The sequence below is a fragment of the Sorex fumeus genome, unplaced genomic scaffold (genome assembly GCF_029834395.1).
Source record: "Sorex fumeus unplaced genomic scaffold, SorFum_2.1 ptg000039l, whole genome shotgun sequence".
In the NCBI taxonomy this organism is placed as follows: domain Eukaryota; kingdom Metazoa; phylum Chordata; class Mammalia; order Eulipotyphla; family Soricidae; genus Sorex; species Sorex fumeus.
In genome coordinates, this window is record NW_026606096.1 from 33,126,345 (window position 1) to 33,152,053 (window position 25,709).

General features: G+C 47.1%; 1 protein-coding gene across 5 annotated transcripts in view; it reads left to right on the top strand.

Moving 5' to 3' along the window:
* Positions 1-25,709, top strand: part of ZNF827 (zinc finger protein 827) — a 192,766-nt gene that overhangs the window by 74,428 nt on the left and 92,629 nt on the right. For all 5 annotated transcript variants that reach the window (XM_056118996.1, XM_056118995.1, XM_056118992.1 and 2 more), the window contains exon 5: positions 3,739-3,972. In XM_056118996.1, coding sequence (XP_055974971.1) covers positions 3,739-3,972 — 234 coding nt within the window. The remainder of the gene's footprint in view (positions 1-3,738; positions 3,973-25,709) is intronic.

The window sequence follows — 25,709 nt, forward strand, 5'->3', positions numbered from 1 at the left end:
GAGGGAACTACTTTGCTGGTAGAGAGCAGAAATCTGTAACTCGGGATTGCTACAGAGATGGTCGTCATTCCCACCAGTTCAGATTCCGATGGCATTGCCTCCCGAGGTGAGATTTTAAACAATTTCCCGGAGATTTTCCTGGATGCTTTGGTCAAGCCAGAGCCCTGGTGAAGATTCAGAGACATCTCACCTTCGTGCGGTGGCAGAAGTAGCAAAACTTTAGGCTTTCTCTCTCCTTTCTCATTCCCCATCCCGATGACCAGACCCGGGAATGCATTTGATTGCCTTTCATGGAATATTTCAGGATTCCTCCACTTTGTTTAGCACAGGCCATCGTGAACTAGCAACTGATGTCACTGATTTGTAGCCCAACATACTATTTTCATTCAACGGATATAAATTTAGCAGGGGACAGGCACTATTGCAGACTCTGGAGGTACAGCCATGTGAGAACAAAGATCACTGCCTTCCTAAGGGCTGCCCTTGAGTTGGAAGGACAGACCATAAATGGTCCACATAAGAAACAACACAAGTGTGTGGTATATGATTGGTGGGTTTAGGCTGTCATAACAAGAGACCAACACTGGGACTTGACTTCTCATAGTTCTGGGGACCGGTGTGCAAGGTCAGGGTATTGGAGAGCTTGGTTTTGCCTGAGGCTTCTGCCCTTGGCTTGTAGGTGACGCTTGTCCCTGTCTATATATCATCTTTCCAGACCTGTGTCTGTCCCTGACGCCTCTCCTAAGGACACCACGGATTTTGGATGAGGGCCCCCCCCTCCCAGCTTCATTGAGCCTAATCACTCCCTAGTCCCAAACATTATCTTTTATTTATTTGTTTATTTTAGATTTTTATTTGTGAAACACCATGAGATGCAGTTGTAGATTTACAGCTTTTTGTGCTTGGGTTTTAGTTATACAATGATCGAATGCCCATCCTTCCACCAGTGCCCATTCTCCACCACCAGTGATCCCAGTATCCCTCCCACCCCCTTTTATTTATTTTTAATTAAAAAAAATTTGAATTGAATTACAGTGAAATACAGAATTACAAAGTTGTTCATGATTGGGTTTCAGTCATATAATGTTCCAACACCTGTATCTAAAAAATATATACTTTTTTTCTCAGTTAAAAAAAAAAACCACCATTGTCCCCAGTTTCCTCCCCCCCCCCGTCAATGGCAGCCAATTTTCCTCTCTCTCTCTCTCTCTCTCTCTCTCTCTCTCTTTCTCTCTTTCTCCCTTTCTCTCTCTTTCTCTCTTTCTCTTTCTCTCTCTCTCTCTCTCTCTCTCTCTCTCTCTCTCTCTCTCTCTCTCTCTCTCCACCCCTACCCCATGGGCATTATGATTTGCTATACAGATACCGAAAGGTTATCAGGTATATCCCTTTACCTACCTTCAATACTCAGTTCCTGTCCAGAATGATCATTTCCAAGTAGTAATGTCATACAGGTCCTTTCTCTATTCTGTCCTCCCCCCCCTCCACACACACACACACTCTTGTGGCAAACTTACACCCATTGACCAGTTCTCTTGGCCCCTGACAAATATTATCCTAATAGGGGCTAAGGCTCTTCATCACCAGAATTTGGGAAGGGCACCATTCGAATGCGTTCTCCTCTGTATTGGACAGAAAGGAAGATTTTGGTGACAGATGAAGGTCCACAACGGGGTGGGCATTGCCATTTTGAATCGTGTGGCTGGCGTAGAGTTAGTGGAGGAGGTGGGATCTTGGCAGAAATTTAAGGTCCAGTCACGTTCTATTGTTGCTTGAACACGGAGGTGGAGCAGTGGTGTGTTGGAGGTAGGCACAAGTTTCTAGTCTCGACCGTTGTCTTTCTGTGTCTTTCTGGTGGTAGAATTTCTAAATATGACATCAGTCATCTGGGTTCCAGTGTCCAGACCTGCCATGTAACCTTGTGAAATGTACCAGAGGTTCTCAGAAGTCCCATGGGCCCCACTGATGATGCTTGGCCAACGGGCAGAGGCTCAGGACAGGGATCTGAACTTGCAGCATTTTTCGGACCCTGGAGGTGCTCAGTGCCAGTATCACTCTTGGAGGCCACTAGAGCTGCACCTGGTGCAGCATGCGGGGAACCACATGGTGCCCAGAATCGAACCCAGGTCAGGGCGCATACTCACTAACTGTTGTACTCTCTCCCAGCACCTTCCTCCCCCTCCATCCCCCCGTTTTTTTTTTTCTGTTTTCAATGAAGGTCGCTTACGACTAAGCTTGACCCACGCAGTTGGTGGTGTTTAGCACTTCCACATCTGTATGGATCCAGCCCTGCAATACTTGAAAGCCACTGGGACCATACCCAGCTGTGCAGGGGGCAGGAGGGGGAGGGGGTGCCGGGTCATGGCATAAGGAGCCAGAGATCAAACTTGGGGTTTTGTGCGTGCTAAAACATGTGTGTATGCACAATGTCCTTCTCCCCTGGATGATTGTACATTCCTGAAGGGCTCGAGATGGAAAGAAAGGACTTTATGCCTACGTATTGGCTGGGGCGGGATGGTGGCGAGGGGTAATAGGTATTTGCTCTGGGGATTTGCTTTCATCCTTTTCATTTGATAAGCAGGAATGGGCTGAAGACTCATTCCATAAAGTATTACTCAGAGCGCTGTGAGGTTGCAATCTTCTTTTCCAAAAGACAGACACCTAGCATAACCAACCTACAGCGCCAACCTGAGGGCCCTTCCAGGAGAGCAATAGCTTGTGAAAGCTGTGAAAATAGCCAAGAGAGAAGAGGCTGTTTTTCCTGCCTTTTTGGTCTCTCCCGGGCCCTGCATTCCCCTTTGCAGCGGGCAAAGAGCTGGAACTTGGAACAGTAACCCCAAGCCACAGAATCCATCCCGTAATAGGCCCTACCCTAACCACACACTCCACGCCAACCAGCCAGCCTAAAAATGGAAAAAGGGCAGGCGTGGAAACACTGGCGAGATGGGAATGAAATCTGGAGTTTTGCTCACAGCCCCTATGAGTCTCTTCTTCCCGACCCACCAGCCCGCTGTGGTTCTGTGCGATGCTAACGTTCGGGAATGTGGGTGAGGGCGACGTGGGAATTCTTTGAGCCTTCTCTGCCACTTCGCCCTTAAGTCTCCAATTAGTCCCAAATTGGAAGTGTTCTTTGAAAAGGGCCCTCCATGGCCTCAGAGATGACGCGGGCCCCAGACATGATTCAGAAAAGTTATACCAGATGCATGCCTGACTGTCTGAGGCAGGAGCGCCGGCCCACATATGGAGGCAGTGGAGGTTGCTCTCTGCTCACAGCTTGGCCTTGAACATCCCTTTGTCACCTTATCACAGTGCTGCAGGGTTTTGGTTGGGGTGTGGGGGCGGGGTACCTCTGACTCCTGCTTGCATTCCCTAAGTAATGGGAGAATGACCACCTGGAAGCATTCTTTTCATCATCAGATTAGGTAGGGAGCGAAGAGGTTGAGGAGACCATCTAGAGGAAAGGCTTTCAGAAACCAAAGATACCAAGGCCCAGGCAGTTTGGAGAGGGAGCCCGTCTTCCAATCACAGGCGTCTGACCTTCTTCTGAGGGCTGCACTCTCCATGCCTCATCGTCGTTCTGTGCTGGGTATCCGTCTGTTTTGATCAGATGTGGGTCTTCCTGCTCTTAGAGAGGTTGTGCATTCCATACTTCATGAAGTCGGGGGCCGGGCTGGGGCCGCTGAGATGGACCGCGGCCCCTTGATATGTATGTGTATATGATCCCTTTGTTTTTATTGACAGCTGCAAATCAGAAGGAGCCCATGAATCTTCATTTTAAAGTGAAAGAGGAGCCCAAGGATGAGGAGACGCTCGGTGCCACCGTGCCCCGGTCCAGCTACGTGTTCAGTCCAGAATCGGATGTGCCAGCCCCAGGCATCGCTGAGGACACGCTGAAGACCCAGGAGGGGAAGGGGAATGTCCTAAGGCGGGATATGTCGGTCAAGGCAGCATCAGAACTTCTCATGAAGCTATCAGGTGTGTGATTTATTCTAAAATTTCCCACTGGTTCCACTCCTGGGCCACTTTCAGTCTGGGTTGTTGGGACCTTTGCGCTTCCATAACTGCAGGAAGTCAAGAGCGTTGGGATCGCTGGGCTTGAACTCCTGATGTGGGGGATGTGTCCGTGGACCTCAGCTGTGTGGACTTAGCTGTCTGATTAAGTTGGGTCCTCTCTTCCTGCACGGGGCTGCAAGCTATCAGAAAACAGCTCTGCTTTCTAAGATGGCACAGGTCATTGTTTCAAACAGAACTGAACAGTATTAGACATGCTAGTATATTAGACCTAATAATAATGCTATATTAGACCTAATTATATATATATTTTATATATCAGACCTAATATATATTAACCCTAACAATAATATTAGTGCTGCTGCTAATTGGTCCAAATATCTGTTCTTTCCAAAGAGAGGACCTTGCATTTTTGTGTATATGTTTATATTATATTCTTGAAGAGCCACTCAATATATTTTTCTTAACTTAATAAGTAGTTACGGTGACACCTTGAAGACGTAATTACAATTGAGTAGCAGTGAGCTTTTTATGAGTAGAAAATTTCATTCTGGAATGTCACATTAATTAATCAATCTGAGTTCTAAACATGAATGAATAATTCTTTATTAGTCTCCACATGTTAGCATAGCCTGCCAAATGTAGGGGAAAATAGGTGGCAATTGAAAATTTTGTGTATTTTGGATTATTTCCCACTGACTCCTCCCTGCCCCCAACCCCTTTAGAAGGAGTAAAATTGCAGTGATTTGAAAGTACGATTTCCAGAATGTGGACGGGAAAGCTCCATCAATAAGAATATTTACCAATTTCATTCTTGCTTAGAAGAAATTTATAGAATCTGTATTCAAAATGCTAATATGTACCAAGAGCTATTTTCCGTTTGTAACTTGTGCCTGGAAAATGAAGGGAAGAAATGCATTAGGGAGACTCCTTCCCTATAATTTAATTAGCGAGTCTGACTGCGTTTCTGGTTGACCAGCAGGTTGGAAAGTAAGAAATGAATAGGGATTTACTTAGGATCGTTATATCAGAGCAGCTGAAATTCCCATATTTGCCAGTTGGTGGGGTTAAGAATTCTTTCCCTTCATATTAATGCAAAACACACGGGAACTTCCGGGGAACATGATTTGTTACAGATAATGCATAATACACGATTCCATTCTTGTCACAGGCCCGTTATTTTTCTACACATTGTAGTGATAGTGCGACTTCTCCTTTGCGGTGAAGATCTAGCAAGAAAGTGCTGAGTGCAGAAAACTGAGCACTTTAAAAGCTGTTGTTTAAGACAGGATATTTGTTGTTTGTTTATTTTTGGGTAAGCCAGGATATTTGGATATACTTAAAGCCGCTCTCTCGAGTTAAAGACCTCACTGAGATTTGTCTGTCTGTTGATTTCCTAATCAATCCCAACACACCTTTGTTGGTGTCCCTAGGCCGAGCCCTTCTGTGCCAATTGCTAATTCTGACAGTGCCTCTGTCCTCTGATGGCTGGATTCTTTGGGAGAGTCATTCTTCTGTGGAGTTTGCAACCGGTGAGAGGGTAGAGAAAGCTGAGCAGGTGTCTGAGCTAAAGTGAGACTTTAGGAAAGTTGTTCCTTAAAGCATTGTTGGGACCGGAGTGATAGCACAGTGAAGAGGGTGTTTTCCTTGCATGCAGCCAACCTGGGTTCAATCCCCAGCATCCCATATGGTCCCCTGAGCACCGCCAGGAGTCATTCCTGAGTGCAGAGCCAGGAGCAACCCCTGAGCATTGCAGGTGTGACCCAAAAATAAAAAAAAAAAAGCATTGTATCTGAACCCTTTGGATGATGCAGTGTGAGACTCCGATGTAGGAAATCATTTTCTAGCTAGAAACGGGAGTATTCCAGTAGGACATAGCCATACATTTGTAGATAACAGGAGCCCTTCGAAATGTAGATGTTGGGTTCAGTGAGCCCACATATTATGGCATTCAGCAGTGGTTGAATGTATTTCCAAAGGTGCCCTGCTTTGTGGAATGGAAATGAAAACTGATTCCAAGACGGATATCACTATTGCCCTTGCCCTGTAAAACCTCTTCAGCATTATGGGTGTGTGAGACTTAGAGCAGGAAACACGCATGACATGCTCTACCCTGGAGATGTGTCTGGTTTGGTTAGAAGCAATGCAGAGTGTCGAGGTCATTCACAAAGTGATGTAGGCTTGGAACTGGGGTTTTTGTGCTCCTGTTGACTTCAGACAAATTGACTTGGAAGCTTCTTCGTCCTGAAAAGACGTGGGACTGCAAAACAAATTACCAAATTTCTTCTCCTTTGTCAACTGCAAAGCAAACCTGTTCTTTATCAGGTTTCACATGGATATTAAAGTTGCTGGTCGCCGGTCTTCACTCTTGGAAGAAAGCAGGTGTCAGGGGGGGAACCTCTCTCCTCCAGTTGGAATCTTGGCTATCTCAGTGTTCCGGCCATGAAAGACATTCAAGTAAAGACCTGACCGTGTCTTCTGAGCCTCGTCTTCCATGACACTCCCTGCCTCTGTAAGGATACAAGCAGAACTCATTCCCCCCTCAACATGGGATTGTCAGAACTGCTCTCAGACCACCTCCCTTGTCCCCCCCTGGCTCACTGTGGTCACTTGCAATCTTCTGTCTGGCCGGTCAGGAGATTCGGAAGGGGAGAGAGCGTCCTGTGCATTATCAGGCATTTCCCCCCTTGTCTTTTGGACCTGAGGGGCCAGTTCGGAGAATGAATGAAAAGATTTTTCTACTCAGTTACATTTTTCCTAGAGGAAGAAGCCATGGCCTGAAGGGTAGGTCCTTTCAGTTTTCCCGTTGAAGGAGTTAAGACGAAACAAGTTGGCGATTTGGGCTACTTCGTTTACACTTTTAAATGAATCGATGATAACTCCTTCTGGATGGACATTGGGCACTTGGCCCAGCCAAACATCCTATGATGTGTCCCTCTGAGGAAAGCCCTCAGCAGGTATATCATTTTCCACAGTGACATTTGTGTTTTATGGGGGAACCAGACAAGTTAGAGATGAGGCTATGTTTTTATTAACTGTGCATTTTCCAGACTTTCCTTCCTCTCTGAGGTTCTCTTTCTAGTTGTGAGTTAGAGAGTCAAGTGCCTGTCAACTAGGCCCAACCAAGTGGTGATGGTGAGGAAAGCAGCCCATTGGGGGGAGCCCCACGAGGCCTGTGACCACCTGTTGTTATGCCAGACAAGGCCGCCAAAATAATCAGTCTCTCCACTCCGGGTAGCGTTGCCAAAGATGATTCCCAGAAGTCGGAGTTGCGGAGGCTATGATCCTGACATTCCACCCTGAGGCTCTCTGATAATTGACAAGGGACTCAGATCTGCTCTGAAAACTCTGATTTTTGCCATGTCTAGATACCTTGGAAATTTCTAAAACAGATGAGCTATGGCAGATGTGATAGGGTGCTAAAGGAGACAGGACCTGCTCCCTGTTCTGTCTCTGCTGGATTCGGTGGACTCCAGGAGACAAAGAATGGCCTTTCCTCTCCCTGACGAGTCACAGGAATGGGTGGGATGCAGCTCTCAGAGGTGCCAAGCGTGTGGCTGTGCCCAGAAGCAGCAGGTGAGGTTATTTTAAAATACAAATCCCAGGTGCCAGAGCAATAGCACAGTGAGTAGGGCATTTGCCTTGCACACGACCGACCCTGGTTTGATCTCCAGCATCCCATATGGTCCCCCTGGCACTGCGCGGCATAATTTCTGAGTGCAGTCAGGAGTAAGCCCTGAGAACCGTCTGGTGTGACCCAAAAAGCAAAACAACAACAACAAACCCAAATCCTACCATCGAGTTGGGAAGGCTGGTGGGATTTAGAAACATAAATGAAAAAAATGCAACATTAGAATTTATCTAACATAAAAGACTTCATATTAGACCTTGATGATTTCTTTTTTATGGATTTTTTACCCCAGATTTCAAATTTCGCATCTGAATTGACATTGACGGGATAGCCTGCTAGTTTAGCCTAACTTGCTAATAGTCTTATTAGCACAGTTCCGTATTTGTACTGTGGAATGATCACCACCATAAGTCCCATCTGTTACCACGAACTCTTAGTAGTTCATTGTTTTTCCTGCGATGAGAAGTTTGAAGGGCCCCTGTCTTAGAAACTTTCAAATGTTCCAAAGAGCATCATTAACTGTGGCCACTGTGCTATGTGTGACATACCCGGGACTTTTGATTTTATAATAGGACTATAATACCTCTGACCACCTGCAACACCTTCCTTTTTCCCTCCCCTCTCCCAGACCTCTGCGAACATTCTGTTCTCAGTCTCTGTTAGCTTCTTGTTATTCTTTTGTTGTTGTTGTTTTAATAGATAGACAAGTGGCTCCTAGTATATTTCTTTCTCTCCCGGTTTCACTTGTAATACCTCCCAAGCCCATCCATGTTGTGCCAAATGGTCAGACTTGCTTCTCTTGGCTGAATGGTTGAATAAAGTTCTGTTGTGTGTGCAGTGATGAGTCAGTTAAGCCTGTCTCTGTTCGTGACAGACCATGCACACAGCAGTGAGTGGTTCCAGTCATCTGTGCCCTGTGGCCAGGCATGTGTACCAAATTCTACCTTCCGAGAGTGTGTGATTGCACTCTGTCGGGTTCACAACACCCTTCTCAGAATGGATCCATGGGGCCCAGCAGTGAAGACCTTGCAGACCATCCTTTCAAACACACCTGGTGCTTTCCTCGTTTATGTACTCAGAGAAGGAAACCAGATAGACTCGTGTTCAGCTCCGATAGCTACTCTTTCCTTCCCGGCTGTTATTGGAGAGAAATAGGACTCATGGCTGGCTCTTGGAGAGGAAGCAAGGCAGGCTCTGGCTTCCACAGAGATGAGGGCTCTGGGATTCACCTCCATCAGACAGGGCTTCAGCTTGAGGATGCTCAGACGCAGGTGACTGGGGTAGGATAAAGTTTTAAGGGGAAGTTCACCTGTGGGGTGAACTGACACAGAAAGTCCCTATAGATGGATTTTTTTTTGCTTTTGGGGTCACACCCAGCGATGCACAGGGGTTACTCTTGGTGGTGCTCGTGGGACCATATGGGATGCTGGGAATTGAACCCGGGTCAGCTGCGTGCAAGGTAAACACCCTACCCGCTATGCTATCACTCCAGTCCCCTAGATGGAAATTTTATTTAGCAGTTTTAATCAGAGTTCTTTGGGTAGGGAATCAGTCTTATTCAACATAGGAAAGAAAAGAGAACTGAATGCAAAATTGGGGTGGATTTATAAACTCTATCATCAAGGTTCCTCTACAGAAGCACAGGACTAGAGGACCCAAGGGAGAGCAAGAAGTTCCCTCTACTTCACCTCTTCGTTAGCATAAAATGGACCATTTTTGTAACCCAGACCTCGTGGTAAATAATGAATGAACGGAAAAATGTCTCAGTCACAAGTTCCCACTCCAGCTCTGAACTGGGACCCTCTGGTGAATCCTTCCATGTGGAGGCTGATAGGTACATGGTACCCTGAAGAGAACAGCACAGAGTCTCCTGCCTCCATGCCTGGCTGCCCTCATCGGGTTCCCTTGGAGGAGAGTGGGTTGAGTTTCCCTCCCCGCCCCAAGCAGAGCCCCAGCAGCTGAAGACCTCAGGTTCCAGCCATAGCCATGCTTAAGACCACTCTCCACATGTTCAGACAAGCCTCACGCATGAAGGAACTGGCCAAGGAACACAGGTGTGTGGGACCCGGGGCGTAGATCTCCAGCCTGCTTGGATTGGGATTGGACTTCCTCCACCCAGATCCCCCATCTTCCAGTATGTAGGCATTACACCCACCAACTGCCCCAGCACCGTGTAATCCCATCAACAGCCAAGACCCAGAGACTATAAAACCCTGCTCCCACAAATGTGGCCACGAGACATCTTATTATCTAGTTCTTACTCTAGAGAACCTGGCAGGCTACCAAAAGTATCCTGCCCACATGGCAGAGTCTGGCAAACTCCCTGTGGCGTATTCAGTATGCCAACAACCAGTAACAATGATGGGTCTCATTCTCCTGACCTTGAAAGAGCCTTGAATGTGGCACTTTCTAAAATCTCAGGGCTAGGATGAAGGAGTCGTTTCTGGTGCCTGCTTGAGGAAATCGATGATAGACAACAGAGTGACAGTGATACAGTGACAGTGTCTGGGGAGGGGGCGAGAGTGAGAATGGGGCACGGAAGACATGCAGGACTGGATGAGGCATGCTGCAGTTGAGGTACTGCCTGTGGCTGTGTGGTGACCTTTGGGGAGTGATGTCCTTTCCTTTCTGGTGGAGTCTCGGAACAGCTGCCTGGCCAGGGCTTTGCCCCACCAGCCCCGTCTGAATGTGTTGAGTCAAAGCTTCTCAACGTGGGGTCCCTGCAAGGCAGAAAGGCAAGTATTAAGTCTTAACTAAGTCTTGACCTGCTAAGACTTGAGCCCTCTGCTGGACCTTGTTGAAAATCAGGTTGGAGCTCAGCTCCCTGGGTTTCTGCAAATCTCGGGTGGGATCTTGATGGAAAAGTTTTGAGAAACACTGTTGAAGAAATGGGTGAATTGGAGAATTAAGTTTGATCCATTTGGAGTGCTGTATATGGAGGCTCTCAGGAAGCAATGTTCTGTGAAGCGTATATTTGACTTTTTAAGAAGAACCATCACTCTCCATTGGAGACTCTTGAGCTTATTATCAAATAATGGTATCTGAGAACCTTTATTTCAGAAGGGTACATATACCCAATACATCAAGGGGCCATTAGTGGTGAAATACTATTTTGGCTGTGAAAAAAGTATTACTTTTGTGGTGTTTTGTTTTGGCTCTTTTTTTCTGTTAATTTTTAATATCTAACATGCCAATGCCGGCGTTCTTTTGCGATGAGAAATGTCCCTCAATATCTTCAAACACGCACCCCCTCCACCTATCTCAGCACCATACCAAAGAGCATGTGAGAAGCATGGCATAGATTTTAAAGAATTCCTGAAGAACTTTGGATTTTAGTTATTTCTCAAGCTAAAACTATTCACTGTGTTGTTGGCATATCACCATTGGAAAATTGTTGTTCATCAAACCTTAGAAGCCGTGTGACTAATAAGATCATCTGTGTGAATGGAAGGTGCATGGTTTCATCTTATATTAATATCATTTCGCATTTGTTGGCTTCAACTGTAAAAGTTCTCTAATTAAGGGAGAAAGAGAAGGCGAGAGGCCAGCTCCTTCGTTCTTTGTGAGTCTACTGGCTTAGACAGGCTGAAGGAAAGCCCAGAGCTCCAGTGAACAGGGGGGTCTGGTAGCAGAGCTATGTGAAAGAGAGTAATTAAGAAGTATCAACAGGAAAAGGATCTCGTTCACATATTCTACTAATACTGGCTATTTATCTCATATTTATCATCCAGTACTTGGTCACAAACAGTTAGACAGAATAAAATGTCTACATGGCATTGTCTAATTGTTCTGCAATTGAACAGTACTCCCCATCACCAATCCTTTTGGTTTTAAGCACCTGGAGACATTTTTAATGCATTTTAAAATACTTAATTTTTCTAAGAATTCATGTCTTACAGATTTTTGTGTTGTAGAGGGGATTCTAAGCCAGAGATTTCCAGTGAATTGGCCCATTGCCCCCCTTTTCAGAAAAAAAATACAATCATGACACTGTGATGCCTCTCCCCACTCCTACCTCCCACCCCATGCCAGCTGTACCAAAGCTTCTACCCTGGACGGACCAAGTACCCACTTTGTTTTTTGTTGTTTTTTTGCTAGTGAGTAAAACAGCTAACTTTCTTTCCCATTCATAAACATCAGCATCAAGTGACCTTTATATAAATTATCAAAAGTCATAATTATTTAATAATCACTAACACGAACATAGAAATCCAGAAGTATTTATAAAACATTACATTCCTGGTGTGTTTTTTGTTGTTGTTCTGTTCTCATATACTATCTTCCAAGTACCCACTTTGGGCAACAGAGTACCAGACTGATCTTTTTCTTTAGAGCATCATTCCCTTCTTTTAATTAACTTTTTCTATTGAGTCACCATAGATTACAAAATTATTCCTGTTTGGGTTTCAGTCATACAATGTTCCAACACCAGCCCCTTCACAAGTGTCCACCTGCCTCCGCCAACGCTCCCCACACCCCACCGTTTCCCTCCCGCCCACCAGCCTGCCTCTGTGACAGACACTTTTATATAACGCTGGCACCGTGGTTCACAGTACTGTTACTGAGGGGCTTTCCTGCAGAACACTGTCCCCCCATTCAGCACTAGCCCCCTCCTGGTTAACCGTTGCCACAGGGTTCTTTTTCCGGTCCTATCCCCACCCCCCATGCTGCCTTCTGAAGACTAAATCTCATGTTCTATGCTTCTAGTGCCCTTGCCGTCCCACTCGTTAAAAGCGTCATCTTTATATAAGGTATAATTCACATACTGTAAGGCTTATCCACTTGATCTGCAACTCAAAATCACAGTGCCCAAATAAAATTGGATGGGAAAATAAAGTAAAAATCAGGTGGAATTTCAAACAAAACAAAAAAATAAAACCTACAACAACTCAATAGTTGTTGCGTATTTGCAGAGTTATGTGGCCGTCTTTGCATCTTAAAATTAAAGAACATTTAAAGTTCCCTCCAAAGAAACTTTTGTATTTTTGTATTCACCCCTCAGTCCTCACCACAACCCTCAGCTCCTAACCTGCTACCTGTCTCAATAGGCCTGCCTGTTCTGGCCATTCGTGGGAGTGAAGTTGTGCCTATGAGATCATTTGGAACTGGCTTCTGTCATCTCGTGAAGTGCTGTGAAGGGCCATCTGTGTTGTTCTGTGTACCGGTGCAGTCTTCCTTTTTATGGCTGAGTACTATTCTAGCGGGGGTTATTCGAATGATGGAATGCACATTTTTATACGTGGTATGAAGTGGAGAATGCCACATTTCATTCATCCAGGGAGGAAATTTGAGTGTTGGCCAACTCTTGGCTGCTGTGTTCAAATTTCTTAGTGGACATATGTTTCGGCTCTCTTGAAAGTGTAGCTAGGAGTGGGATTGCCAGGTTGAGTGGTGACTCTGTTTCACGTTTTGAGGGACTGCCAAGTTGTTTTCCATAGCAATTGTGCTGCCTTACCTTCTCACTGGTCCAGCAGGAGAGTTCCAATTCCTCCACTTCCTTGCCAGAACTTGAATTGTCTGTCTTTTTTAGTGTAGCCAATCAACCGGAGTGTGAACTGCCATTTCATTGTGGTCTTAATTTGCATTTCCCTGATGACTGGTGATGTTGAGCCTATTTTTGTGTGCTTATTGTATGTCTATTAAAATCCTTCCCCCACTTTTAAAAATTGAATTGTTTGTCCATTTCACAGAAATATTATTATTGATCACTTGATCACTTGACTTCCCGTTAATCGTAGATTTGCTCTAGCGGGCACCAGTAAAGTCTCCATTTGTCCCTGTTGCGTGCTAGTGTAGCCCAATGGCATCTGTTCGTTCTAGGAACATGAAGAGCCTCAAACTGATCGTTCATGATCTTGATGAAGAAGTCTGACCATCTGGTAGGTGGGCGGCCAACGCGGTCTTTTGACATCCCATGGAATCCAGTCGGTAACAGCTCTAGTCCAGCGGTCATCTTTAAATCTCATTACATGACCAGCCCATCTGATTTTCGACACCTTGGCAAATGAGACAGCGTCCCTGAGTCTTGATCGTTGACGGATGTCGGAACTTCGGATTCTTTCTCTCATTTGAGTGAAACGTGACATTCCAAGCTTAGCTCTTTCAATTCCTCTTTGGGAGACCCGAATAGCATTCTCATCCTGTTTGCGTAGGGCCCAGGTCTCTGAGGCATATGTTAATGCAGAAAGAACAGTGGAATCAAAGAGATGTGCCCAGAGACGGAGGTTCTTCGTCCTCTTAGCTATTTCTTCGACGCTCTTGAAGGTGTTCCAAGCCACTCTTTTCCTCCTGTGCAGCTCGGGTGCCAGGTCATTTGTCATGTTGACTTCTCGACCTAGGTACACATAGCTGTTGCATTCGGAGATGGTCGTTCTATTGAGAGTGAATGGGGCATCAGGAACGAGGCTGTTTCTCATAAACATTGTCTTTGTAAGATTCAGCTGTAGTCTGACCTTTCCACACTCACAGTCGAAGTCGGCCAGCATTTGTGCCGCCTGGCTGATGTTTGGTGTTATTAAAACAATGTCATCAGCAAAGCGGAGGTGGTGTAGTTGCTGACCATCTATCTTCACTCCCATTCCTTCCCATTCCAGTCGTCGCATGATGTTCTCGAGGGTGGCACTGAAGAGTTTCGGTGAAATGGTATCACCCTGCCGAACCCCTCTCTTGACATTGATGATTACTTCTTTGTAGAATGGTGATATCCTGGTAGTGAATCCACAATACAGCTCACGGAGGATCTTGATGTATTGAGCTTGAATGTCCTGATTGGCTAGGGCTTCAATGACCGCTTCCGTCTCAACAGAATCAAAGGCCTTCTTTAAATCAATGAACGTTAGACAGAGCAGCATCTTGAACTCCCGAGAAATCTCAATGAGCTTGGTTATCGTGTGGATATGGTCAATGGTGCTGAATCCTTTGCAGAACCCGGCTTGCTCACATGGTTGTCCTTCATCTAGTGTTCTGCCAATCCTATTTAGGATGACTCGAGTGAACAACATGTAGATGACATACAATAGGCAGATCGGGCGATAGTTGCCAATGTCATGAATGTCTCCCTTCTTGAACAGTAGTACGGTCCTGCTGGTTTTCCTTTGGGATGGAATCTTGCATTCAGACAGGTAGCGTGTGAAGAGCCGAGCCAGTGTATTGATGAGTACTGATGGCAGGTTCTTCAGGTGTTCAGGTCTGACCTTGTCTGGGCCGGGTGCTATTCGTTTCTTTACTGATGAAATGACAGAACAAGATAAGTGGGAACTCTCTGAGACCTTGGAGTCCATTATTATTATTATTATTATTATTATTATTATTATTATTATTGTGTCCACACCCAGCAGTACCCACGGGACAGAGGTGCTGTACTATGTGCCTGGGAGGATCCCACAGTTTCTGTGAATTCTTCCCCATGGGCCACATCCCTGCCCCTCTCAGGGATGTGGTCTTTTGGGTCTTGAGTTGTAAAAATTCCTTAAACGTTCTAAATGGAATTCTCTTATGAGATACATGATTTGCAAAGCGAGCAGGTGATCTTGGGAGATGTGTTTGGGATCCGGTGTTCTCGTCCCTGCGACCAAGATTCCTGGGTCTTTTCTGTTTTCTGGTCTAAATGAATACAGATGTGATCTTCTCCGCCTCCCTAGAGAGGCCGTTAGCGGGCCCATTCGAGGAAGATGTCTTGGAGAAACAGCTTGATTTCCCACTGCCATGTGACCGCGAGTACCTGAGTGATGGATCAAATGTTGGCTTCCATGGTTTCGCTCAGGACGAATCTCCCCGCTGGGTGGAAGCAATGTGTGCTAGTCCCGCATTGGCCTGTCTCACGCCCCTGAGGGGTCCCTCCCTGCCCTTCCCCACTCACCTTTGTGGCCACCAGTCACCACAGTTAGGGCCTTAGGATGGAAACCACGGCCATTGTTTCCCTCAGATTTATTTTCTCTTTTTCTTTTATCTTTTTTTGATTGAATCACCGTGAGATACAGTTACAAAGCTTTCATGTTTTTCAGTCATACAATGATCAAACACCCATCCCTCCACCAGTGCTCATTTTCCCACCACCAATGTCCCCAGTATACCCCGCCCCCCTTACCAACCCTCCCCCTGCCTCCATGGCAGACAACTTCCCCCATACTCTCTCTCTACTTTTGGGCATTATGGTTTGCAGTACAGATACTGAGAGGCTATCACGTTTGGACCTTTATCTACTTTCAATACATATCTCCCATCCCGAACGATTCCTCCAACCATCGTTGACTTAGTGAGCCCTTCTCTATTCCAGCTGCCTTCTCCCCCAGCTCATGAGGCAGGCTTCCAACTATGGCTTCCATCTATTCCTGGCCCTTGTGTCTACTGTAGAATTTGTTTTCTGTCATGGCCATACAGACCTTTTGCCTTTTAACTTGTTTTAAAGAAAGGGAACCTAGATGTCTGGAAGGGAACCCGTAGCCTCTCTGAAGGGAGCCCGTCCCAGGACTACAGCCTGTAGGTTCCAGGGATACACCTCCTGAGTGCAACCTGGAGGTGGTGCCCAACCTGTCGGGTCCACATGAAGTTAAGACCTGCACCATCAGAGCCTCAAAACACTTCCTGTGCCCGCAGTAACGGGGAGTGGAAGATGTTCTGCCGGGAGGATCCCTCCCCGTCACTACTGAACTTCCCACAAGAGGGATCTTCCCTCTCTCCCAGAGTGTGAGGTGTTCTTTCTGAGGGGGCCTCAGCCTCCTCCTGCGTTTTATCCCCTCCCGACTGTTGGGCCATGCTGGAGTTTGGCTGAGAGTTCACTTCCTATTTTGTAAGGAGCAGCTCCCCTCGGGGGCATTCCCTGGTTTCTATGGTCTCCCCTTATCTCCGTCTGGGAGAAATCGAGGGGACACAGGATTCCCTCTCCCCACCCCCCACCCCCCACATTTTATATTTGGCCCCACCTTCGGTGCTGAGGGGTGCTGTTGAAAGAAGCACTTAGAGACTTGGATCTCAGTTTTCAGCACTACCACCTCGACACACAAACAAAACCAGTCTTGCCTTTTCCTTACATACGTCCCTGATGTCACATCCAAAAATGTCTTACAGCTGCTTTCTTTGGGGCTGATACATTCTTGGGCACAGCATAACCAAATTTGCCTTAGCCCATGCCACGTGACCAAGAGGACACTAATATTCTGCCCTGAAGCCCAGAGGCAGAAAGGCTCTTCGTACAGCCCTGAGAATAATGGTCACGGTCACGGTCCTGGTGTTCACGGTCCTTTCATTGTTCATCGATTTGCTCGAGCGGGCCCAGTAACGTCTCCATCATGAGACTTGTTACTGTGTTTGGCATATCGAGTACGTCACGGGTAGCTTGCCAGGCTCTGCCGTGCAGGCGAGATACTCTCGGTAGCTTGCCGGGCTTTCCGAGAGCGGCGGAGGAATCGAACTCAGGTCGGCCATGTTGGCCACTTGTAAGGCAAACGCCCTACTGCTGTGCTACTGCTCTAGCCCGGGAATAATGAGGCTGGAGAAATCTCTGTGTTTGCGGACTGACTGTCCAGCACCTTCTTGCCTCCGTCTGCATTCGGACGTCCTCGGTGGGACTCGGTACTTAGAAGTTATCGGTGCTTATTTAGCCAACATATTGGGTGATAAGTAGACAATACTTTTATTTTTGTGCACCGTTCAAGAGCTGTGATAATGAAGCAAACTGTGAATTCGGAGCATAATTGAATCAAGACAGATGGTTGTCTCATTGCAATGACTTGCGCCAAAATTTTTTGTACCCTGTTTGTCCCGTCCTCTTAGAGTTTGAGCTATTTTCTCCACCGTGTTGTTCTCTGCCAGAACACCCTTCCTATCTGCTTCTTTCTCAGCTCTCTGGGAGATGTGCAGAGTCAGAGTAAACAAATGTTCAGGGCGTCGAGGCTTCTCAGTTTCGGGGATACCTCCGCCCATTCCCCCCAAGCCTGCTTCTCTTTCCCTAGCTCTTTGCATCTGCAGGCAACGAGGAGAGGAACCGTTTATGTTTCTCTTATGTGCTTTGAAGAGCTGGACAGAGAGGTGGCTCGACAGCCTGGAGCACATTCTTTGCAGGCAGGAGGCCCGGGTTCAATCCCAGCACCACGTGGCTCCCTGAGCACAGCCAAAAGTGACTCCTGAGCAGGGAGCAGGCATGGAGTTGCCCTGAGCGCTGGATGTGGACCCAGGCAAACAGCGTTTGGAGAGGCAGCACAGCCTGAACACAGTGCGGGGTCCACATGCTTCTTGCCTCCAAGACCGTGGGGAATGAGGAGCCCGAGGGATCCGCCCTGAGTTGCTCTCACTCCTCCCAGCCATCTCAGTGCCGGTAGCAGCACCCCTTCCGGAGCATGGACTAGGGAGGTGTTGGCTGTTGGCCAGGAGCACAGAGAGGCGGAATGAGGGATCAGGGGGCCTGGCCCTTGGGCTTCCCTCCACCTCTCGTCCTGGCTTTCCACTCTGCCTTGGGATCCTTCTTTGGCTTTTGTCCCTGTGGCTTCTCTTTCTTTGACAAATGTGTGTTGAGCTTGTAACCAGTTTCCAGGACCCCCTATTTGGAGTTTAAGGGGACAGAGAGATGGAAAGGAGGAAAAATTAGTGTACCTTCTCCTATACCGGCCTCCATCCACCCCGCTTTCTGTTCACTCACTCACTCTTGTCTCCTGTTCTGTTCTCTCCTCTCTCTCTTTCTCTCACCCACTCCCTCTCTCCCCTCTCCCTCTCTCTCCTCTTTCTCCCTCTCTCCTGCCCCCTGCCCCCATTGTATGTTCTTTCCTTTTCTCTTCTTCTGTTCTCTCTTTGCTCCTTCCCTCCTGCCCCTTCCTGTGCCGTGCTCGGCTCTTTCTCCCCCTACTCCCAGTGTTTCCCTGCTGGACGCACCCATTGGTCCTTCTCACAGAGATATCCTTGTGACACAGTTCGGTAATATTTAGCACCGCCTAAGAAAGGCATTTTTAACTTGCCTGCATAGACCAAAGCCCTTTTACCATCTGTTGGTGGAAAACACTGGAAAGTTTGCTGCAGTTTCAGTTAATGAAATTCAACAGTTTGTGTTTCCTCTGTGGCCACTGATGACAGGTGTGTCCCTCTGACCTCGCCTCTGTGTGGCCGACCGTCACTCGACAGCCAAGGACCTTCATTTTGGTCATTCTTGAAAAATCTCAGCAGGTCTTTCGACTTGCTCTTTCAGAGTTCTGGTTAAAATCTCCTCCTCCCTTCCATCCATCAGCTGCCAAGTTAATGGAAGATCTAAAGACTTTTTAACCCCAACCAATGAGAGGTGGACAGGGCTTAGATTTATTAAACAGCAAAGGATAATAATGTCAAATAGCTCTAAGGTTAGATCAAATACATTCATTGACCTCCCCCCCCCCACCACCACCACCGATGTGAGACCAGAAAAGTAGATTCTGGACTTTAGGTGAAAACTAGGTTAATTTTTTTTTAATGAGATCATTTGGAGCCATACCAAGTGGCAGACATACAACTTTAAATGCACCGCTTTAGCTCATTTCTAGTGAGATCATTAAATGAGGAAAGCAAACAAGGTGCTTGGGAGAGGTTTGGCGTGAGCACTGGGACGCCCGGCGCTGAGCAGTCGATGACCGAATACTCCCCCCTCGGCCCCTCCTTGCTGATCGGAGAAGCGTTTTCGCTCTTGATTGCCGTTTGGGCCAAGGAGGACCTGTGCACTGTGAGTGTGAGGGCAGATGGACAGGTGTCCACAGGCGATCATCCCCTGCCGTTGAGGGCAGGCCCGGGCCGTCCCCAAGCACGGCCTGGCTCTCTGTCCAGTCCATCGGGCAGGAGAGAGGACGTGAAGGCCAGTCCATGGAAAAATCCACAGAACCAAAGGCGTCGAATTTGTTGTGATGGTGGAGGGCATTTCTGAGAGAGACCTTGAGGACTTACCTACCAGCTTTTTTTTTTATTATTATTAACCTTTATAGTTCAAGTTCAGCTTTTAATTTTTTTTGAGAGCATATTTGTTGCAAACATATTTGTTCTCATGTTCCAAACAAATGGAAAGGAACACCTGCAACTTCTCACTGTGTCTTCAAGGGCTCCATTCTGAGTCAGCCCTCGGCTAGTGTGCGTGGCAAATGCTCCCGGCCATTGTTTGTGCTTCTTCCCAAGTGGCCCAGCTACTAAGGCCTTAGGAAAACACTGGTTAATGTATTGTTTGGGTGACCTAATTCAAAAGGTTCATTCTGATCTAATATCGTTGCAATTGTTTAGTAATAAAAAAAAGTGATGTGGTGTGTGTGTGTGTGTGTGTGTGTGTGTGTGTGTGTGTGTGTGTATACAGAGGATCTAAAATAAAAAAGAAATAGGCTGGAGCAATAGTACATCGGGTAGGGCATTGGCCTTGCACGAGGCCAACCCGGATTCAATTCCCAGCATCCCATATGGTCCCCTGAGCACCACCGGGGGTGATTCCTGAGTGCAGAGCCAGGAGTGACCCCTGAGCATTGTGGGTGTGACCCAAAAAGCTAAAAAGTAAATAAGTAAATTAAAAAAATTTTAAATAAATAAATAAAACAATGTATTCCTGTTCTTTTAAGCAAAAATCTCCTAATGTTTAGATTGTGAAGACTGGCCTCACCTCCTGGAAAATGATTTGTTTAATGAATTATTTGATTTTGTGATTGATTTTAAATCCGTAGTTATTTTGCTTGCAGACATCTCCCGGTTTTCTCAGTTATCCTGACTCTTCTGGGGACCTGAGTATTTGCAGTATGCTCGGCATCGGAGAGTAGCCATGGGGAAGATGCTGGCCAGCCCCGAGTATAGTCCCGCAAGGTTGTGAAGAGGGATCCCTGAGAGCAGAGGCAGAATAAGCCTTGAGGGCGGCAGGGTGTGGCCCCAAAGCAAACTAAATAAATAAGATAGAAATATGTATGGTGTGTGTGTGTGTGTGTGTGTGTGTGAGAGAGAGAGAGAGTGTCTATGAGTGTGTATGTGAGTGTGTGGGTGTGCATGCATGGTGAATGTGTGCATGCATGCATGTGTGTGTGTGTGTATGTGCACGTACTTGTGTGTGCCCGCTAAAGGTCATTGTCAGGCTCTTTTGAAAACACAGTTACTTTATTTGAGGAGGAAAAGAGTCATTTGACTCCCCCCCTGTGTGCAGTCCCCCTGCCTTCTGCTGTGTTTGTTACCGTCCAGTTCAGAGACCGCACATTTCATCCGTGCCAAAATTGAAATTTGCCCTGTGAGCCTCCTTCAAATCTTTTCAAGTCCTTGGATATAGGAATATAGCACAATGCCTGCACACCCTTCTTCTTATTTTGTGGGGAGCACTCATTTCCATCTTCACTCCACCCGCTGTCTTCACCCCACCGGCGTCTCTGGAAGGAAGAGCTGGAGCTTGCCAGTTCTGCTTCTCTGGGGTGCCGTGGCTCCGTGGAAAGCCTCTCCTTGCAGCTCAGCCTTAGCTCGGGACCAGGGAGCTTTTCCCACCATGCCCCCTTGTACTCTGGCCACTGTGGGCCCAAGGCAAGGGCCACAGCAGAGAAAAGGGAGCTTGAATGTACCACACCCCCCGTGGAAGCACAGAGCCCCCAGCCCCTCCAAGCAGATAAATCTTGGGGCTGCGTGCAAGTGTTTCAGTTCTGTGTGGTGGTGCCATGAGAGAGAGAGAGAAGAGAAGGAGAGAAGAGAAGAGAAGAGAAGAGAAGAGAAGAGAAGAGAAGAGAAGAGAAGAGAAGAGAAGAGAAGAGAGAGGAGAGAGAGAGAGGAGAGAGAGAGAGGGAGAGGCAGAAAGGCAGTCAGTAGGGAGGCAAGGTAATGGGCATCTCGGCTTCTGGGAATGAAGCCTCACCCACCTGCCTTGCCCTGCCTGGCCCACAGCTGCTGGGCCCCCCGTTGCTGCTCCCTGCATGGGAGCCGCCTTCCACTGATATTTTTTTAATTGAATCACCATGAGATTCACAGTTCCAAAAATGTTCATGATTGGGTTTCAGTCATACAATGTTCCAACACCCATCCCTTCACCATTGTCCACTTCCCACCAACAAGATCCCCAGTTGCCTCTATGGCAGTCACTTTTCTTTTCTCTCTGTCTCTCCCTCTGTCTCTCTGTCTCTGTCTCTGTCTCTGTCTCTCTCTCTCTCTCTCTCTCTCTCTCTCTCTCTCTTTCTCTCTCTCTCCCCTCCCTCTTTGCTTTTCGGCATTATGTTTGCAATGCAGGTACTGACAGGTTATTATGCATATCCCTTTACATACTTTCAGCATGCAGTTCTTTTTTTGTTTGTTTGTTTTTTTCGTCATACCTGGCGATGCTCAGGGGTTACTCCTGGCTCATGCTCTCAGGAATTACTCCTGGCAGTAGTTGGGGGACCATATGGGATGCTGGGAATTGGACCTGGGTCAGCCACGTGCAAGGCAAACGCCTGACCTGCTGTGCTATCACTCCAGCCCCAGAATGTAGTTCTTATCCAGAGTGATCATTTCCAACCATCATTGACTTAGTGGTCCCTTCTATATCCCAACTGCTTCTCCCTGGGTGCTTGAGGCAGACTTCAACTATGGGCCAATCCTCCTGGCCCTTGTTTCTAACATCCTTGGGTATTAGTCTCCTACTGTGTTCTTTTTATATGTCTGACTCATTTCACTCTGCATGATACTCTCCATGTCCATCCATATATAAGCAGATTTCATGACTTCATTTTTTTCCCCTGCTGGCTGCATAGTATTCCATTGCAGCCTTCCATTTCTGCCTCCGTGCTGGGTCACTGTCCAAAGTGGTCTGGGACTAGGCTCTTCCCCTTGCACTCCTGAGGCCAGGAAGCATCAAGAGAGAACCAGGAGAAGGCAGTCGGGCCCCCAGGGAGTGGCCCTGCTTTTCCTCTGGGTCCCTTTCAGCCTGCCTTGCTGTGCCCAAAGTGTTGAGTCACACACCCAACGCCTGCAGGAGCCCAATTTCATACCTGCACTGTGTGTGTGTGTGTGTGTGTGTGTGTTTGGACCCAGCCAAGAATGTTGTAACTTTGAGCAGGGGACATTGGAAATTAAAGACTTTTCCCCCCATGTATCTGAGTGATAGGATGTCGCTCGAGAAAGTGGGTTGTTTCCACCTGGCATCATTGGCTTTGCTCCTCAAGGCCCTCTTGAGCTTCCTGCCCCTCAAGGGTGCCAGGTTGGGACCTCTGGGTGCACAGTTGGGGAGAGAATGGGCAGCTCCGGCTGCTTGGTCCTGTGCTGGGCCTCCTGTACGGTTCATCCTTGCAGCCCCTGGCTATGTGCTCTGCCCGGACAGGGGCGAACACAGATGGACATGCCAAGTTCTCTGCCACATCTTGGGAGCAAAAGAGAAAGCTCCAAGGGGACCTGATGTTCCCGATAACCCGTACAGCTGCTGCCTTGTGGGCAAGGTCACTAGCACCCAGAGCTTGGATGGGCAGAGTGGAGAGAAAGTGTATCTCGCGGAAGAAGAAGGCAGTAGGGTAAGGGGGGCATCTAGAACAGGTTGCCAAGTGGGCCCTTCAGTCATCAGGGCCGTCTGTTCACAGCTGTCCATGGAATCAACTACAGTTTGACTGGATAAAGGTGTGAGTCATCGGGCTGGAGCGATGGCACAGCAGGGAGGGTGTTTGCATTGCATGCGGCCAACCCGGGTTCTATTCCCAGCATCCCATATGGTCCCCCAAGCACTGCCAGGAGTGATTCTTGAGTGCAGAGTCAGGAGTAACCCCTGAGCATCGCCGGGTGTGACCCAAAACACACACACACACACACAAAGATGTGCTCCATCTCCAGCTAATGCATCTGCCATTGAAGATGGGGCGAGAGTTGCTCCTTTGGGGACAAGTTGGCTGGAACCGGAGGCGCTTGTTCTAAGCAGAGCAAGTCCAGATGCAGATGGCGATTTGCGGTTAGTGCCACTCGGGTGGGATGAGCACTCAAGAGCAGGAAGTTCTCCCATCCCTTCCCCATTCCTAGCCCATCACTTCTCTGGCCCTCGTCTTGGGTCTGAGAGGATAGCTGGTGTGTTTGGGCAAAAATAACAAGATAAAGGTAAAGGAGCTGGCTCCCCACCTACGTCCTGACTCCCCTAACGGGCAACCCCTTGGGGTTGACATGGGGAACTGGCCCTTCTAGAACAGTCTTTCCCAAAATAGAAAAGGGGAGCTTTTTTTTTCTTTTTTTATTAGTGAAAAACCATGAGGTACAGTTATAGGCTTACAAATTTTGTGCTTGGGTTTCAGTTATACAATGATCAAGTGCCCATCCCTCCACCAGTGCCCGTCATCCATCCCCACGGGTCCCAGCATCCCCCCCACCCCTCATCCCACCCCCCCCCGTCCCATCCTCCCTCTGTGGCAGGGTATTCCTCCTTGTTCTCTCTCTCTTCTTTTGGGTACTGTGTTCTGCAAGAGAGGCTTTGAGTGGCAATCATGTTTGGTCTATAGACTACTTTTAGCATGCTTCTCCCACCCTGGGAGGGCCCTCACAACACCCTTCATTTGGTACTCTCTTCTCTATCTGAGCTTCCTTTTCACCTAGAGCGTGAGGCTGGCCTTCCATTCATGGAGCAAAATTCCTGGTACTAATCTCAGCCATTCCTGGGTGTTAATCTCCCTTTTTGTTGCTTTATGTTCCCCAGATGAATGCAATCTTTCTGTGTCTATCCCGCTCTTTCTGACTCATTTCGCTTAACATGATACTTTCCATGTAGTACCGCTTGTATGTAAATTTCATAACTTCATCTTTTCTAACAGCTACATAGTACTCCATTATGTAAATGTACCAAAGTTTCTTTAACCAGTCATCTGTTCTTGGGCACTCAGGTTTTTTCCAGATTCTGGCTATTGTAAAGAGTGCTGCAATGAACAAACAATTGCAGATGTCACTTCGACTATACTTTTTTGCCTCTCTGGGATATATTCCCAGGAGTGCTATAGCTGGGTCAAATGGCAGATCAAATTCTAATTTTTTGAGAGTCGTCCATACTGTTTTCCAAAAGGGTTGGACCAGCCGGCATTCCCACCAGCAGTGAAGGAGGGTCCCTTTCTCGCCACATCCGCGCCAGCACCGGTTGCTTTTGTTCTTGTGGATGTGGGCCAGTCTCTGTGGTGTGAAATGATATCTCATTGTGGTTTTGATCTGCATCTCTCTGATGGTTAGTGATGTAGAGCATTTTCTCATGTGCCTTTTTGCCAGTCGAATTTCTTCTTTGCGAAAGTTTCTGTTCATTTCCTCACCCCATTTTTTGATGGGGTTGGGTGATTTCTTCTTGTGGAGTTTAACCAGTACCTTGTATATCCTTGATATCAACCCCTTGTCAGATGTGTACTTGGTGGATATCCTTTCCCATTCTGTAGGCTGTCTTTGTATTTTGGTCAATGTTTCTTTTGAGGTGCAGAAGCTTCTTAGTTTAAGATAGTCCCATTTGTCTATCTCTGTTTTCACTTGCTCGGCCAGTGGCGTGACATCTTTGAAGATACAATTAGCTTCAATATCATGGAGAGTTTTGCCGACTTTGTCTTCAATAAACATTATGGATTCTGGTCTGATGTTGAGGTCATAAATCCATTTTGATCTTACTTTTGTGCATGGTGTTAGGCAGAGATCTGAGCCCACTTTTTTGCATGTAGCCGTCCAATTTTGCCAGCACAGTTTATTGAAGAGGCTTTCCCTGCTCCATTTCACTTTTCTTGCCCCCTTATCAAAAATTAGATGATTATATGTTTGGGAGGAAATGTCAGTATATTCAACTCTGTTCCATTGGTCTGCAGCTCTGCTTTTGTTCCAGTACCATGCTGTTTTAATTATTACTGCCTTGTAGTAGAGTTTGAAGTTAGGGAGGTTGATTCCTCCCATTTTCTTTTTCCCAAGAATTGCTTTAGCTATTCGTGGGGGCTTATTGTTCCATATAAATTTCAGGAGTGTTTGCTCCATTTCTTTGAAGAATGTCATGGGTATCCTTATAGGGATTGCATTGAATTTGTACAGTGCTTTGGGAAGTATTGCCATTTTGATGATGTTGATTCTCCCCATCCATGAACAGGGGATATTTTTCCATTTCCTCGTGTCCTCTTTTATTTCCTGAAGTAGCGTTTTGTAGTTTTCTTTGTACAGGTCC